Genomic DNA, 17,421 nt, shown 5'->3' with positions numbered 1-17,421 from the left:
TCAACGGCCGGTCTAATTTTTCCTTTTACCTTCGAAAGTGATTAATAGTCTGCAATCCCTTCTATTCTTTCGTACATTCGACACGCTACGTAAAATTCCCATTTTTTCTTTTTTAGGACAATCCGCTTTCGAACGAGCCTAGCACAGTACGAACCTATTACTCGGATCCGCACTCTTGCGAATTCTGTATCGCGCTTTGTTGACTTTTTCTCTACGCCCGCAGTTGCTTCCGAGCGCTCAGCAATATTGGCTATTACGGATAATTAAAAACCCCACTCCGTCTTTACCGCCGGAACCATCGAACCAGTCGAAATAACTGGTTTCCGACTTTTTCCTTCGCAGTTACCGATATCGGAAAAATATTTCGCGGAGAAATTTTCAGGTACGCTTTTTTTCCATCGAAGCGTACATCGCGATATAAATCGTACGAAGTTCAAACAAATCCGATCTTTCTAATAAAACAATGCGACGTTCGCCGCGTGTAAATTAATTATTATATAAATTATATATGATATATATAATAATATAATAATAATAATAATAATATATATATATAACGATTTATATCGTGATATATTATATATAATATTATTATATATATATATATTATACTATTATATATAATATTATTATATATATATATTATACTATTATATATAATATTATTATATATATATATATTATACTATTATATAATAATATATATATATATATATATTATTACTTTTGCATGTAATTATTTTGGTCTCATTTTCTCTTCGGTCTCGTCTCTGCGAATATCTTTCTCTTAACTTTGCATTACAAACTCTCGCTTCGCATTACGTTTAATTCGCCCGGTCATCCGTTTATATTACCGCATCACCGTCACCGTAAGGATCCCGCTGCGCGGAATATTTATATTACGATTTATATTTATGATCATTACAATTGCGTCAACGGAATAATCAGACACGCGAACTCCTGCACGGCAACATCATTAATTTGTTCCGCGACTCCGAAGTGCCCCGGCGCAATTTACACCCGCGTATTTTCGAATTAAATCACTGTATAAATTATATCCTGCAAAACGTAAAGGGTGTTTAGCTCGCGTGTAATAAATAAATAAATAAATAAATAAATAAATAATATTACATTTGCAACGTGGAAACACTTCTTTCCCGTCGAGCAAACGAATCTAATTAAACTCGCTCGGCAAGGGAGAACGGATTTCTGTTCAATCCCGCGACGCTAAATCACGCGAAAACCAAGGGACTAGCTCGCGCGTTTCATCCGCAGAAGGGTTGGTGACGTTCGCAGCTCATCGGTGAGCCGATCGAACGTCCTTCGGGGGGGGGGTGGTTTTTAGGGTCGCCCCACAGAGAATCGAGTTCTCCCTCGCGGGGATCGATTCTAATCGGCGGAACGACGACCGGCCGGCCGGCCCCATTACCAAAATTCGCGTGTCCCTTCTTAGCCGACCCCTCGGGGCCGGTATTCTGAACCGTTTTCATCGTGCGGGGGTGTCCGGAACGCGGTGCCATTCCCCTCGCGGTTTTCGCTAATTTTGCAACTAATTAAGTCTCCCTAGAACTCGATAGGATTACGGCACGGCAGCGGCGCGTGCAATACAAGGGGCACGGCGGGGCGGGGGTGGAAAACCCTTTGAAAAGCGAATTTCGGGTCGGGCCCGGAGCCAGCCAGACGGAGAAACCGCAGCCGGTGACGTTTCGTCGGGCAGCTCGACAAATTGAAAACGCGACCGAAGTTTCGACGCGATCGTCCGCGTGGTTCCCCGTCCGCCACCCATCCCCCGCCCGCAACCGAGCCGAGTCCTCGTTCCCCGGCGAGAACCGTGCCGGTTCGTTAGGAGAGAAACAGCGCCGCGTCCTCGACGGAGACGTCACGAGATCCCAAGGTGTCGTGAGGTGCTCCGGGTAGCAATTAATGCGTGCGAGCACGTAAAAACGAAATTACACGGGCGGCGCTCATGAATTTTAATGGCCGCTCTGTGATCTTGAATCGTAATGCCCGCCCGGTATACAGCGGCGCCCCCCATTTGAATAACGTTTACGTCGTCGATTATACGTGTGTCGGCGGGACTTAATAGGTTTCGAGGCAGCGTTTCTCAAAGTGGAGCACACACCGGCGACACAAGCCGCCGGGAAGAAGATCGCGAACGACGGCGTGCAATCGAACCCGGGAACGTCCGTTCTAGATCTCTCTTCCCCGGGATCCGAACACGGCTTTCCCGTTCCCGTAACTAGACCGCGGATTCTCCCGCGAATTCAGAGAATACCGGGAGAAAGCATTCGCGACAGGATTCGCCCGGTATATACCGAAGGTTGTTCGGTGTGCGGCAAACGTGAACGCAGGGGGACACCGAGGTTCCCGTCGATCCCCGTGCAGACGTCGAACTCAGAAAACCGGAAAATTGCACGCAACAGCGGGAACCACGAGTCGATGGAAAACCGCGGATTTTCCGGGCCGCGAGCGAAACAGTTGACACTCTGATAATGTGCCTCGAGGCTTCGGGACGGGTCGATCCGCGCCCCACGAAATACGGTAATTTCTACCAGAAATGTTCGCAGTTGAAACCGGCAGATCTGAGAATACTAAGACGCGATTCTTCAGGCATCGCGGATCGTTTTTGGAGAAACTCGGGACTGGAGGCGAGAAAAGGTAGTGGCTGGTATATCGGTGTACGTTAATGTGAAGCAGTGCTGGAATAAAAACGATGACATAAGTATTTTATTTCTAATTTTTTGCCACGATTCGAAGGCAATTCTGAGGCCACCTGACATGATTCGAAGGCAATTCAGAGGCCACTTGACATGATTCGAAATTCGTAGACTACGTGACACGATTCGAAGGCATTTCGGAGACCATGTGACACGATTCGAAGGCAATTCGGAGGCCATGTGGCACGATTCGAAGGCAATTCAGAGGCCACTTGACATGATTCGAAATTCGTAGACTACGTGACACGATTCGAAGGCATTTCGGAGGCTATGTGACACGATTCGAAGGCATTTCGGAGGCTATGTGACACGATTCGAAGGCATTTCGGAGGCCACATGACACGATTCGAAGGCAATTCGAAGGTCATGTGACACTATTCAAAGACAATTTGAAGGCTACATGACATGATTCGAAATTCGTAGACCTCGTGACATGATTCGAAGAGAATTCGAGGCTCACATGACGCTATTCGAAGTTCGGAGGCCACATGATATGATTCGAAGGTAATTCGGAGGCTACATGACACGATTCGAAGACAATTCAGAGGAAACGTGGAAGGCCACACTGTAATTAAAGTAATCATAAAGTAATTCTCTCTAATTCGCACTAAGATTGCTCCCCAAAATGGACGATTTTGGAAGAGGAGATACGTTTATTCGAGCCTTGCGTCACGTTTTTATAGTTGTATCCAATCGGTAACTATAAAAACAAACTCAACACACCACTATACATTGTCGAAATCGCGTCACGGGTCGCATCGCACGCTTGATCAACTCCCTCGACCACTATCATCGACGTAGAAATAAATTACACAAGCATAAGACTAGCAGAGAAAAATTCACAGCAACCCAAAATTTAGCATTTCCGAGAGAAATTACTGTACACCCAAATGAAGCATCGTCACCTCGCGATTCAAAATAGACGAAATCTTAGATAAGAGTCCAAAAGAAATATTAATAAACATGAAAGAAAAATTGAAAAAATTATGCTCCGATTCACGATCCATTTCGCGAACGAGAATACTTTTAACGGCCACCCCCGCGCAGGGTTAATCACCTCCAACCAGCGAGTCGTTAACCGTTCCGGTAAGCCACAGCAGTCGCTCTTACAACGCTAAAAAATAGTGAAACGGATTCGGTTGATCCGGCCTGAGACCGCCGGATAGATCTTGTTCGCAAAGGCAGCAAGAAGATGGAACGAATGCTACGGGGAATAAATGGGCGCCAAGAAATTGAAGTCCGCGGCGCTCCTCCGGCCGCGGGGCTTGGGGCGCAAGTAAGATTCAAATTACAGGCGTTCTCCCAGTGCTTAATCTGCTTGGTCCGCGACTGCAAAACCGGGACGGGATCTTTTTCAACGGGCACGCGGAAATCCGCGGCAAGAGGATTAAGGAAGAAACACAGAAGACACCGGTCACGATTTCGTCGAGTTAGGAGCCGTCCCCTTCGACCGTTCCGAAGTTTAATTTATCTTTACCGAGATACGGCTGCAGTCCGTCATCCGGAACGGCGGACAAGCTGCGCCGCTTTATTTCCTGGCCAGTTATGCGAGACGCTCCGTCGAACCGACGAATTCTTCGCTCGACAATCTCTGCCGGTCGCTAACGAATGCCGCCGCGTTCTATTGTTTGCCTCTCGGGCCGCGAGAATCCTGCAACTCGGTCCACGCTGTCGAATCGTCCCGATGAAACAATTATGCTTAGCGATATCCGCGTTCAGCAATCATTACGGCCACTGTAATTAACGTACGGACACGCTTAAAATTTAGCGCGAGCTTCAGCGAGACCAACGTTGCGCTGACTCGAAATCGTAAACACGATTCATTCGAGGATATTACTTATTTGAGCCGTTTATTTTGAAAGTGGCATAAGTCACTTTGTTTTTAAGTCGATATATTATTTAAGGGTTTGCGTTTCAACACGTTTAAAAATATGGATGCTAGCTTTCGAGAAGATTTACTTGTATTTGTTATCTCAGGATACTGATATTTTTCTCGGTATAAATAATTTCGTAATAAACATTAAAAAGTCACCACTTTTCATTACGGTAAAGTGACTTATGCCACTTTCAAAATAAACGGCTCGTTTATTAACGGATATAAATCGTTCGGTACACATAGTTCTGGTTATACGTCAGCGTTATGCTGACGCGCGATGTTGTCGAATCCTTTTGGCAGGACCTGAACTCCTGGCTGGCCGTGACCCGAGACGAGGAACGGCTTCCTGTTTTCGCGCACGAGTTCCACGGGGTTGGCTACGTGTCCGGGCTGCCGATCGCCGGTTTTCTATTTTATTATGCCCCGCGATATGTTCTTATCCTATTTCGGCCACGTCCCGAGCAGAAATTCGCGCGGCGATCGATCGTATACGCCGGCGACTGCATGCATGCGCGGCTTCGGGATAGGAAACGGCACTCGAAAGTAAAAACACTGTTAACGGCGTTCCCTCCGCCGCCGCGGCGTAAACAGTGATGCTGGAAAGGATCGTTTCCCTTTCGCGTCCAATCGAACCGTTCGCTTCTATTCCGTCGGTTGAATTTTTCTCGCATGAGATAAAAGTGCATCGGGAAAGGTATCGTTATCGTTGAACGTTTTGACGAACTTATGACGGGGATTGGTAGATGTTTTCCGACACTTTCACTGTCGCGCCAGCAATCTCAAAAGCTTAATAAAATGATTTTTAAATAAATGTAAATGTATATATATATACTTTACTTAACGAGATGTGAAAGTTGAACAGCTCGGTTCAGTGGCATCAATTATTTCTTTAAAATATTCTGACGCTTCGTGGATCGCAACAATATTTTGGAGATGTAATAAAAATTACTGTAACAATTCAGTTTCTAATCGGATCAAATAATTCTGTCATCCGCACGTGGGTGTCGCGACAGTCGAAGCGTTGAAACAGAGACAGATTAAAATAATTGAGCAGTATCGACACGTTGCTTTGCATACGTTAACGTTATTAGAGGAACGATAAATTCATTGAAGTTATTAGTGAAACGATGAATTTATTAATGTTATTAGTGGAACGATGAATGTATTAAAGTTATTAGTGAAACGATGAATTTATTAAAGTTATTAAAGAACCAATGAATTTAGCAGAGTTATTGGAGAAACGATGAATTTATTAAAGTTATCAGAGAAACAATGAATTTATTAACGTTGTCACAGGAACAATGAATTTTTTAAGTGGCTCTCGTTGCCTAAAATTGACGTGCAAAATTACGAAGTCCAGTTGTCACGAAAGAAAAGAGAAGAAACGAATTCATCAATGCATAATAATAAATGAAGAACAATTAACGATGGGGTTACTATGTTCCACTTTCTCTTACGATGCGAACGAGTCAAAAGCCGGTGATAACCCGTAAAGACAGAGGTAGCAATCCAGAGTGTCTCATAATTATGTTAACACCCGGAAATTCGAGGTTCCTGAGGTCATTTGAAGCAACTTCGTCCTTGGCGAAAATGCGAGTTATTCCAGAAAAACGTTGACCAATGAGAGGCGAGCCGACGACTCGGTCGAGCCAGCGAGTGGTCGAAGCCCAGTTCCGCTGATTGGCTCGGCCGGCTAGCGGTACGCGAGCTCGCCTCTCATTGGTCACTGTTTTTCGTCGATAACTCGCAAACGAAGCCTCGTAGAACATTTTCGCTAAGGAAAAAGTTACTTCAAATGATCTCAGGAATCACTCCCTACCGGGTGTTAACATAATTACGGAACACCTTGTAGAATAGCTAGAACACTGCGTCAGCTGCGCTCCGAATAGAGCACCGAATAACGATTCCTCATTGTACTTGCGAAGAGTTTGCAATTCCTCTGATCCAGCCGGTTCCGAGGAAGCGGCGAAACGATGCGGAATAATTGCGAATGCATCGGGAGCATCGGTGGATTCGTGAAGCAGGGATCGGGGGGGGGGGGAGTGTTGCAATCGTCGACTGCAAATTCCTCGTGCCGCTTGAACGCTATGTCGTCGGAGGGGTGGCCCGTTAACGATCCCTATAACCGTTTCCCCGGTGATCCTCGGTGTGTCTGACCCGCATCAAAAAAACCTTCGGCCGGTCGTCGTCGCATTAACGGCGCGGCACGCGTCCAATTTACCGTTTCCAGCGAATTAACGACGCGCTATGGCCGCGTTCATTAATTAATTCCGCGCCGATCAAAGCTGGGACCGCCGCGTAATCGCGGCATTATTCCCGGGATCATCGTAACTAACAAACACACCGCGGCGCGAAAATCTCGTTCTAGATTTTCAGTTCTGAATGGGCCGCTCCGGTTAATTTTTCATTGTTCACGCTCGAATACGTAATCCGACGGCGGCCACCGCCGCTTTATCTCGTTCCGCATCCTCGTTGAACCGCGGAATCGAGATGGGAATTTTATCTGCCTGGGAACGCTGTTTCGACGCCTGTCACGCTCCTGGAATTCCTTCGTCGCGATTTTTATCTCGCGATTTTGTTTTCGTTGTCTTAGACAGCGATCTGGTCTAACGAGCGATCTGCAAGAATTAATATTACATCGTTGTTATTACATAATTATATATAATTTCGTTAGTTTGTAATTACATAAAATTACATTGTTATTAATGTAACATCGTTCGTTTGTATATTCTATATTTATTTAAAATTTCTACAATTAATTGACACGGTCACACGCTTAATTAAGATTTAATTGGAAACAAACTTGTCGAAAATATAGCTCGAGAAATGAAAGGAATTGACAAATACAATTATAAACGATCCGGAACGTGTTCCGTTATTTTTTTGTTAGGAATATTCGCGGTTCGAGTATTAAGGGAGAGAATTCAGGCAAAAATCAATTACCAGCAATGTTGCAGATAACATTTTGAAAATTTAACATTTTCATAGCTAAATTTTTCACGCTGATTCGAATTATGCGCAAGTTATTTGTCCAACTAGTTTCCTCGATAATAAACAAATTTGTTTTCTGTGAAAAACTTTAAAACTTTGTTATTGTACTCGTGGTTATTCAATCTTACCGATACTTATTGGCGCCCATTTAGCGCCAATTAGTTAACGAAATACACGTAATTCGAATCAGCGTAAAAACTGCTTTCAAAGTGCACATTTTCGAAATTTTATCGGGAAAATCGCTAGTAAATAATTGTTGCCCGATTACCCTTCCTCGACCAGCTTATGGTCTTCCAATATCAAAATATGTACATCCCAACGTCATGATTTTGCGTTACGTTATAGTCAATATTTCAAAGTGAATATTTTACGAACGGGCAGTTTATATTTTAAGCGAATATTTTATGCACGCGAAGTTTCTGCTTCCAGCTAATGTTTCATGAACGCGTGCATTAATTAGTATTTCGCGTTGATATTTTATTAACGGCCGTTATATTGGGTTGGCAACTAAGTAATTGCCGATTTCAGTTATAGATGTCTCTCACTCCCATTCTTATGATATCCGTAAATGTTATATTATAAAATTATTATTATTATTATTATTATTATTATTATTATTATTATTATTATGTTATTTTTTATTATCCGTGAATGTTAGCAACTGGACAAATTGAATGCAGCGGTCAAGAAAAAGCGACCAGAATTGGTCAATCGTAAAGGTGTCATTTCCCACCAGGACAATGGCTAGGCCGCACACGTCTTTGTCCACTCGGCAAAGATTAATGGATATTGGTTGGGAATTGATGTTACACACCCACCATATAGCCCTGATCTCGCGCCATCGGATTACCACTTATTTTGATCCCTGGACAACTCCCTTCGTGGTAAAACTTTTAATGATGATGACGCTGTAAAATCTCATTTAACTCAGTTTTTGGCCGGAAAGGATCAGACTTTCTACGAGCGTGGAATTTTCAAGTTGTCGGAGAGATGGCAAAAGGTCATCGAACAAAATGGAAAATACATTGCAGATTAAACTTCATTCCAAATAAAAAAAATTTTTTATTTCATTGAACAAATCGGCAATTACTTAGTTGCCAACCCAATAGTCTGCATTGCCTCGATACACGTAAAAGATAACAAGTTTCGCAAACGTGCGCGACGTATAAGGGCGCCACGTTATAACGAGGACGGAAATCGGTGCGAAACTTCTCAGACGGATCTGACGGATTTTATTTTCTTGTTTACAGGCCGAACACACGACTCCACCTACACTCTATACAGACTCGGAGAGCGGCTGTCCAGCGGTGCTAGATTGTACGTGGAAACCGGAAGGACCGACGGTCTGGATGCCGACGGCGACTCCCCTAACAGCCTGCACTCGTTTGCCGGGCCACCGGTGCCCCAAGGGGAAGGCACCAGTATCTCCAGAGCATTTTTGGACGGCAATCACACTCTGATCAGCATCATGTCGCGTATCAACCCCAGCCCCGATTGGTTCATCGGCGTGGACTCCTTCCAATTGTGCGTCGAAGGGAACTGGGTGGACACTGTGACCGTTGAGGTAACTTTATTTATTCAGTATACCACCGGGAGCCCTAAATCTCCCCTCGATTTACTGTCTCGCGTTGTTCGGTGCTTGTTATCCCGTTCGAACCGCGTACGCCGACCCCTTTTCATAACGGTGGGTCCCTTCATTTATTCCGGAAGGGTAGCAGGTAAATGAGAATTTCGTCTACGGATAATGAATCATAAGTGGGCTGTAGATTTTCATGCTAGCTTCCATGTTCAGAGATTACGGTTGAATTCTCTCTAATTTCTCCTTCAGTTCGTTGAACGAAAATGGACGATTTTTTCGAGCATTGCGCCTCGTTTCTATGATTATTGACAATTTAAGTTAATCTGATTTCGTGATAAATCAATCTAAAATCAAAATGAGCCGCGAGGTTTGAGTGATTGTGTCTCATCTTCCAAAATTGTCTATTTGCATTTACAAGCTGAAGGAAAATTGGGGAGAATTTACTGTATTGCTTGAGAACTTGAATGAAGATATGTGGTTACAATGATTAGATGTTTTTCGATTGTAATGATTTCTAAGAATTTTATTTAATTTATATTAAGTATATAAATCGTATTATATTAATATTATAAATAATACTAAATATATAATTATATATAATGAATATACAATTATATATGTAGTAAATATATAATTATATATATATATATATATATAATAAATATACAATTATATATAATAAATATATACTTATATAATATTAAGCATATATAAAGAATTTTATAAAATTAATATTTATCGTGCATCTACATTTACTTAAATATTTAAATACCGATGCCAAGGAATCAGAATTTCATTTAAACAAAAAAGAACGGAACAGCATTTTCATGCTTGACCGATTATTATTAAAAATCTCCACTGCGTCAAACTCGTCGAAGTATGGCAAGGGGTTGAACCAAAAATTATTTAACATGCGCGAACGTAAATTATTCAAAGATTTTAAATAAACCGAACCGTCACTGTCGTCGTTTAGAGATCGCTTTGGCGGTCCGGTCGTTGGTAAAAAGCGAATGGAAAATCAATCGTATAAAGCATTTCGGAATAGCCAATTCGAATCCGACCACGAAACACGAGCGCGTTCGAACGCGCCGAGCCGGCTTAAAAAATCCGCGGGATACGGATTGCATTAACGCGGCACGATTTCCCATCGCGCATCAGCCACGGCCGCTGAAATAGACCGGGGAAAAAAAATTCGTTTCACTGTCTTGATCGGGGCGCTCTATTCATCGAGCTAATTGCCCGATAAATCGCATCGGAAAAGGTGCATCGGGAATACGGAGGTAGTACGGTTGGCCGATAATTTTACGGAAAAAATGACGGCGACGGGAGCGAGATCATCGGCGATAGTAAATCGCATCGCGGACGAAAGTCATCGAGTCGCCGGTAGAAAGTGGCCAAGCGGATCGATGTTTTAATCCAGCCGTGACGGGCCCGCTCGTTTCGGCGCAGCGGCAGGGGTATATATTCAGAGAGGCCGGGGGTTTTTTTAGGAGGAGCTGCGAACAATTTTTTTGCCATCGGAAAATGGGAATCCGCCGTTCGTTAAAGCAGCGGGCTAGGTAATTTCGGCTGCGAAAGGGACGCTATGGAGAAAGAGAGCGATGGGAGAGAGGGCTGGCGGGGAGAGATCAGGGGTGATGGAGGAAAGGAAAAAAGGTGAACGCGTTTGAAAACTGTCGATCGGAGACGTATGTAGGTCGCGTCCCATTTACGGGGAATAGGTCCGAGGCAAATACGGCTTTTTCCCACCCCCCGGCCGGCCGCCCGCGACCCCATCTCATTAAAATCCACCGGCCATTCAAGCAACCAGTGTGCGCAATCCGACGGGCTTTTTTTTCCTTTCTTCCGGCAGCTGGACCCGCTGGATGGAGGCACGGATAACGGGTTCACATTCACGGCTGCCAACTGGCCGACCCAGCCCCAAGGAATCGCCTACAGGATCACCTCGCGGTACCCGGCGCATCCTGCTGGAAGCTTCTACTATCCGAACCTGCCGCGGCTGCCGCCCATCGCCACCCTCACCTTCACCAAGGTAAGCGATTCCGGCACACTCTGCCCTATTCTTTGATACAGCTTGGAAACCGACTGCCATTTTTTAACAGGGAAACAGAGAAAACTGCGGATACGTTGTACCGTCGTCGATTTTATCACGGGACGAGCTTCGAGAACTTTTTTATTGAGATTGAATGGAGTATTTTAATACATTGCATTCTTTCTTATTTTCTACAATTTTTGTTGTATTTTTATGTCAATTAAATTATAGGAATTATTTGCAACAGACGTTGATAGGATTTAGGGTGGAATTTCTGTTTCTTCGATTTACTCGAAGGGCACGATTTGAGAATTTTGTTACCAGGATATTGATGCATTCACACATTTGTGTGCTATGGCCCAATAATTTTATACATCGTTGTCGTCGGTAATTAAGTAATTATTACTACCCTAATCTTTGGTACAGCTTGGAAACCGACTGCCATTTTTTAACAGTGAAACTGAGAAAACTGCGGATGCATTGTACCATCGTTGATTTTATCACGGGACGAGCTTCGAGAACTTTTTTATTGAGATTGAATGGAGTATTTTTATACATTGCATTCTTTCTTATTTTCTAAAATTTTTTTGTATTTTTCTGTCAATTAAATTATAGGAATTATCTGCAGCAGACATTGATAGGTTTTAGGGTGGACTTTCTACTTCTTCGATTTACTCGCAGGGCACGATTTGAGAATTTTTTACCAGGACACCGGCGGATGTACTTTTATGACATTCATACATTTGTGTGCTATGATCCGATAATTTTATGCATCGTTATCGTCGGTATTACAGTAATTATTTCTCTCGAGGAAGTTAATAAGTTCGTACATATTCAGGAAATCTCTTTTTCGCAACGTATCGTAGCACGTACGTAGCAAGTTCTTTTCATCAAAATTTCATTAAAATATTTTAATCCTTAACTGGATTATGGCGCAACTTTAAACTTACCACGAATCATCTTTAAACAAGTCATCGTTACTATACGTAGTAAGTGTAATTACTTAAAAATTCGTGTAAATTAATCTGCAACTAACTGTATTGATCTGCATTAATGTAATTAACTGATCAAGCTTGCAACGTTGCAGCGTGGATTTACTTGCAGCGATTAATTCGGAAGTATGCAATATTTACCGAAACAATAACTGGCAGTAATTGGCAGTCCGGTTAACGGTTGACAAAACCGCGAATTTTGTTCGCCGAGATTCGTGCAAGCGTTCGCTAATTTTCCCACGTGGCGGTCGCTATCCGGATCACCGGTAGTTATTTTCACTCGAAGGCGATAGGTTTATCTAGACCATCCCGTTGCCGGGTGCCTCCATTATCCGAACCGCCCACACCCGCCACACCTACAGCCGCTCCACCATCACCGATGCCAGGTGATTCACGTACACGCAACCCTGATCTTCGATCGACCAATCGCCGCAACCGAGAACGCGGTCGCCGCTTTATCGGTTTCAAACGCGACTTTACGAGCCGATCCGAATCGAAATCAATTCGACCGCACCGATCGGAAAACCGACACGGTCCGATCGGCCTCGGCGCGACTCGGGATAAGAGATCTTGGTTATACGAAGGATTCGGGTTACTTCAGAGATCGCGGCTTGATATACAATATCGCGAAAACTGGGCCATTCTTCGGCTGTTCGGGAATTTTTACTGCGCCGTTCGGTCCCGTTCTGTCGGCGGAACATTTTCATAAAAATGAGAATTCTTCGATACTTCGAAAACTCGCTGGCGTGTCCAATCCTTTCGCGGTATTCTTCGTGCGGATATTTCAACCCTTTGCGCTCGAGCGGTGACGCGGAGGCGCCGTTAACCAGTTAGCTGTGGCGCCCTGCTTCTCGGAGCTGACGAGTATACTCGTCGGACACGGAGCAAGCGTCGCTGCTAAAATATTGGATCAAAGAGACGGTTTTGTTTTATAAAATTGACAATTTTATTACTATAATACTTATTTGTTCACTTGACATTAACATACAGTACATACATAACAAACGAAAATAAACGAAAAACGGAAAAATCAGATAGTTATAAATGTTAAAAATTCGAATTGCTTTTATAGCAATTTGTATTCAGCAAAGCAAAGAGCGATACGTAATGACACTCCGCAGGTCGAACGACAATATCGTGAATCGTTTATATAATTATTTATATTTTTTACTTGTTCATTTTATTCTGGCCTGCCTTCAAAATATTCGGAACACCTTAAAATTTAAGAATATGTCTTCGTTTTCAGTAAAATTGCAATTTAAATAACCAATGGTCACTACTTTCTACGTATGACGAGTATATTCGTCATGACACAAAATACTGCTACTCCTCCATGACAAGTATACTTGTCGTGAAACAAGATACTGCCACTTCTCCACGACGAGTATACTCGTCGTGACACAAAATACCGCCACTTCTCCACGACGAATATACTCGTCATGACACAAAATACCGCCACTTCTCCACGACGAATATACTCGTCATGACACAAAATACCGCCACTTCTCCATGACGAGTATACTCGTCGTGACACAAAATACCGCCACTTCTCCATGACGAGTATACTCGTCGTGACACAAAATACCGCCACTTCTCCGTGACGAGAATACTCGTCGTGACACAAAATACTGTCACTTCTCCACGACTAATACACTCGTCGTGACACAAAATATCGCCACTTCTCCACGACGAATATACTCGTCAAACACATCTGACTGCTTAAATATTGTCATATCACGTTATACAATCATTCTTGTACTATCAAATTTGTTTACATTTGAAAAGTCGTATGTCTCCCCACACTTGGATCAAAATGATTTTCCAATCGACTCCACCCGAATGCCTGGTCCCGGATTTTCTCGATCATCCGTTCCTCGCTTCTCGAATCAGCGATGCCAGTCATCGCGATTCCCCGCCGAGTCATCGTGTCCCCGAGCTGGGCCCGGGTACCGTCGCCTACTCGTCATCGACACCGTCATCCGCAACGTCGAACACACTTCCGACGACGAAGAGGGTCGCGAACCTGAGTTTCGTCAATATTTATTTACCGGCGCCGGCGACGCTCGGCTAACTCCGCGTCACCTAGACAGCGACGCTTCGAGCCACGATCACTATGACGGAGGCTGGCTTCTTCGTACGTGACCCGGTCTCGACGACATTCGAACCGGAAGCGACGGCGACGGTAACGAGGTTCGAGAACCGGCTGTTCAACTTGCTAATTATGTCTTCCCGGCTGCCTGTCCTCCTTTCTCGTCGACTTACTTTTCTGCTCGTCCTTTCCCGCTCCCTCCCTTTCACTCCCACGTTATCTACACTTCTCTCTCTCTCTCTTTCTCTCTCTCTCTCTCTTTTTCTGACGACAGAGAAAGCCCGTTTCGCCGGTGACAAGTCGCTCTCGCCACCGCGACAGCACTCTGACCCCAGCGAAAGCGACTTCCTCGTTCGGCCCGGCGCCGCTTACCGCGTAATTATCAAACTTTCCACGCTAATCCGATAGACCACCCTCTCATTTTTCCTCGCTTCAGCCGCCATCCCGTCCTCCCCCCTCCGAGCCGGCCCCAGCCGAGGCTACGTTTTTCCTTCGTCGTCGTCGTCAGCTGTTTCGAGGTCGGGGAGCATCTCGGAGACGAGCAACGGGAAGAAAACACGCGTCGTTTGCTGGCTTCGAGATGTCTCCGGAACACATGCAACATTCATGCGCGGCTTGATATTCAAAGGGAAACGTACGCGGGCCCTTTGAAGGGCGACGCCGAACGCCAGCCGACGAGCGTGCCAGAGAATTTCCACGAATTTGTTTAATGCGGCGTTCGCGCGACACCGGCGAAAATGTTTCGCGCGAATACACTGGAAAATGTAATAGCGTGGATTCTAGCTTGTCTGGCGACGGCGATCGTTCCGTGGCTAGATGGAAGAACGATGGATCGCGGAATGACAATTAGAAAAAACTTAATGCATTGATATTCTTTGAATTTATCTTTTGTTTGAAATTGCAACCACCAAATTCTGTCGTAAATGTTTAACACTGGATTCACGGGACCCGTCAAAAGTACGGGTTTTAATTAATGAACTACAAATTTATATATATATTAATTTAAATGATTAAGTTACGATTGTTAGTATCGTAAAGACACATTTATGAGTTATTTATTCAACTTATATATGCCACTTGCGACAATTGTGACGATAACACTCGTTACAAATCAGAATAAATGTCTCGTTGTTACTTTTACAAAATAATATAGAACAGCTGTTTTTTTGTGCTCCGTGAATCTACTGTTAATCTGCAGCCTAATAATAATAATTCGATGGAACAAGTATTCGCAAACATTTCAGACGAAGATCACGTTTCACGATGCACCGATTTAGATTAAATTGTTCTACTTTATTCTTTCGTTTTCATTTATTGAAAGGGCAAGCCTAATCGCAACGCGACCTACAGAGAATGACGAAATTTAAAGAAACGAAGAAGGTATTACAGATTTACGGAGCACTGAAATCAGCTGTTTTCCATTGATTTATAAGAGTAACGACGAGCCATTTATGCCGCAAGTGACACATTTATTGAATAAACAACTCGTAAATGCATCTCTACAATCTGAATGCAGCAAATTCTTCCTAATTGACGCTCAGATTGTCCACTAAAATGGATAATTTGGGAAGAGGAGATACGATTATTCGAGTCTTGCGGCTCGTTTTTATAATTATGGACAATTTATAACCGTAAAAATAAACCGCAAGGCAGTAAAATGCGACAACAAAATTTTTGCGAACACAATACAGTACTGTCTCCCTAACTGACGCTCAGATTGTGCATAAAAATGGACACTTTCGGAAGAGGCTTGCACCTAGTTTCTATAATTATTGACGATCGGCAACTATAAAAATGAGCCGCGAGGCTCGAATAATCTTATTCTATTATAATTTATAATCTTATTCTCAAATTGTCAATTTTTGTGTACAATCTGATATCAAAGATTTCCAAACAACCTAATACTTCAAACTAAAACCAAGTTGGAATTGTTCCTCGTTACAGGTCTCCTACGGCGTCGCTAGAGATAATAATTCTTGTATATGCAACAGCTTTTTCCGCAGTCGATGATTTTCTCATTGTTGTCTCCTCGAACTTTTTTCAACCTGCACTTCAGACGAAAATCGCGTTAATTTACACGGAGAAAGAAAGAGTTATAGTTCTCGCCAATCGGTGACTACAAAACAACTAAAATAAATAAAATCGCAATAATCGTATCTCCTCTCCCCGAAATTGTCCATTTGTGTGTACAATCCGATCATCAATTAGGCAGAATTTACTGTAACAGTATACTAAACGTAGGTGTTGGGTATCGGTGCTTATGCATAAGCAAGGAACTCAAACTGTTATTTTAGAGCAAAATAGTATTTTATTTAGTTAACAGAAACAAGGTGAGTAGAAGATGCAAAGGAATAGGATAAGGAGACAACCGAGTAAATGCAATTACTCTTGCGAAGACTGTCGTTCGACCGACTAGGCAGCGCAGTCCCTCTTTCTAAAGTTGCCAGGGACGCAGGACAAACATATGCAAGTGACTATCCTTAGCCTGTGCATTTATTGCCCTGGCAGCGTCGTCTCCGGCTCGAACGTCGCATCGGTGAGCCGACCTATAAGTGCACGACCCTCCGAGGGTCATACCGCAAGATATAATAAAACTAGAATCTAAGCATGCTGTATATACGCGATGTTTCAAGTGGAGTTAAGTTGAAACGAAGTCGCTGGTTGCTTCTATGTACACTTTAATAATATTACAGTCTGTACAGCTATGGTGTTAGCGATGCGTTATTTATGGTTTCGATGTGCGTTCTATCTGCGTTCTCAGAGTTCTATACGTTCTAGGAGTTCTACGAGTTCTCCCTACGTTCTAGGTGCATTCCCTCTTGTCACCTCGGTTTTCTGCTGATTGGTGGATGGTGGGTTTTGGTGAAGGAAATGAAGCGTTTTTGATTGGAGATGGGTGTGTCGGAAGGAACTTGAAATGAGGAGTGGGAAACTGTTCGAAAGTTCGGGTTTGTAATTTCTTCGTTTGTCAAATATGGAATTTATGAGTCTGTCGCACGTGTTGTCCGTTCGTCGGGTCGAAGAGTACTTTCGTTCGGATGCATTTTTTCTGTCGCAGGTATACTGCTCAATTGCTCAAGGGATGGCCAGGGACGTTCGACCTTCGGTGTTGCCGTCGCAACACATGCGTTTAACAAATATTAAA

General features: G+C 43.6%; 1 protein-coding gene across 1 annotated transcript in view; it reads left to right on the top strand.

Moving 5' to 3' along the window:
• LOC117229074 (spondin-1) overlaps positions 1–17,421 on the top strand; it is a 298,471-nt gene that overhangs the window by 218,623 nt on the left and 62,427 nt on the right. Inside the window, exons 3-4 of the mRNA XM_033485213.2 lie at positions 8,835–9,148; positions 11,016–11,195. Of these exons, the coding sequence (XP_033341104.1) occupies positions 8,835–9,148; positions 11,016–11,195 (494 nt within the window). The remainder of the gene's footprint in view (positions 1–8,834; positions 9,149–11,015; positions 11,196–17,421) is intronic.

Source organism: Megalopta genalis, chromosome 15, assembly GCF_051020955.1.
Source record: "Megalopta genalis isolate 19385.01 chromosome 15, iyMegGena1_principal, whole genome shotgun sequence".
NCBI classification, from domain to species: Eukaryota; Metazoa; Arthropoda; class Insecta; order Hymenoptera; family Halictidae; genus Megalopta; species Megalopta genalis.
The sequence above is the reverse complement of the archived record's forward strand: the minus strand, read 5'-3'. Positions and strand labels throughout refer to the sequence as shown.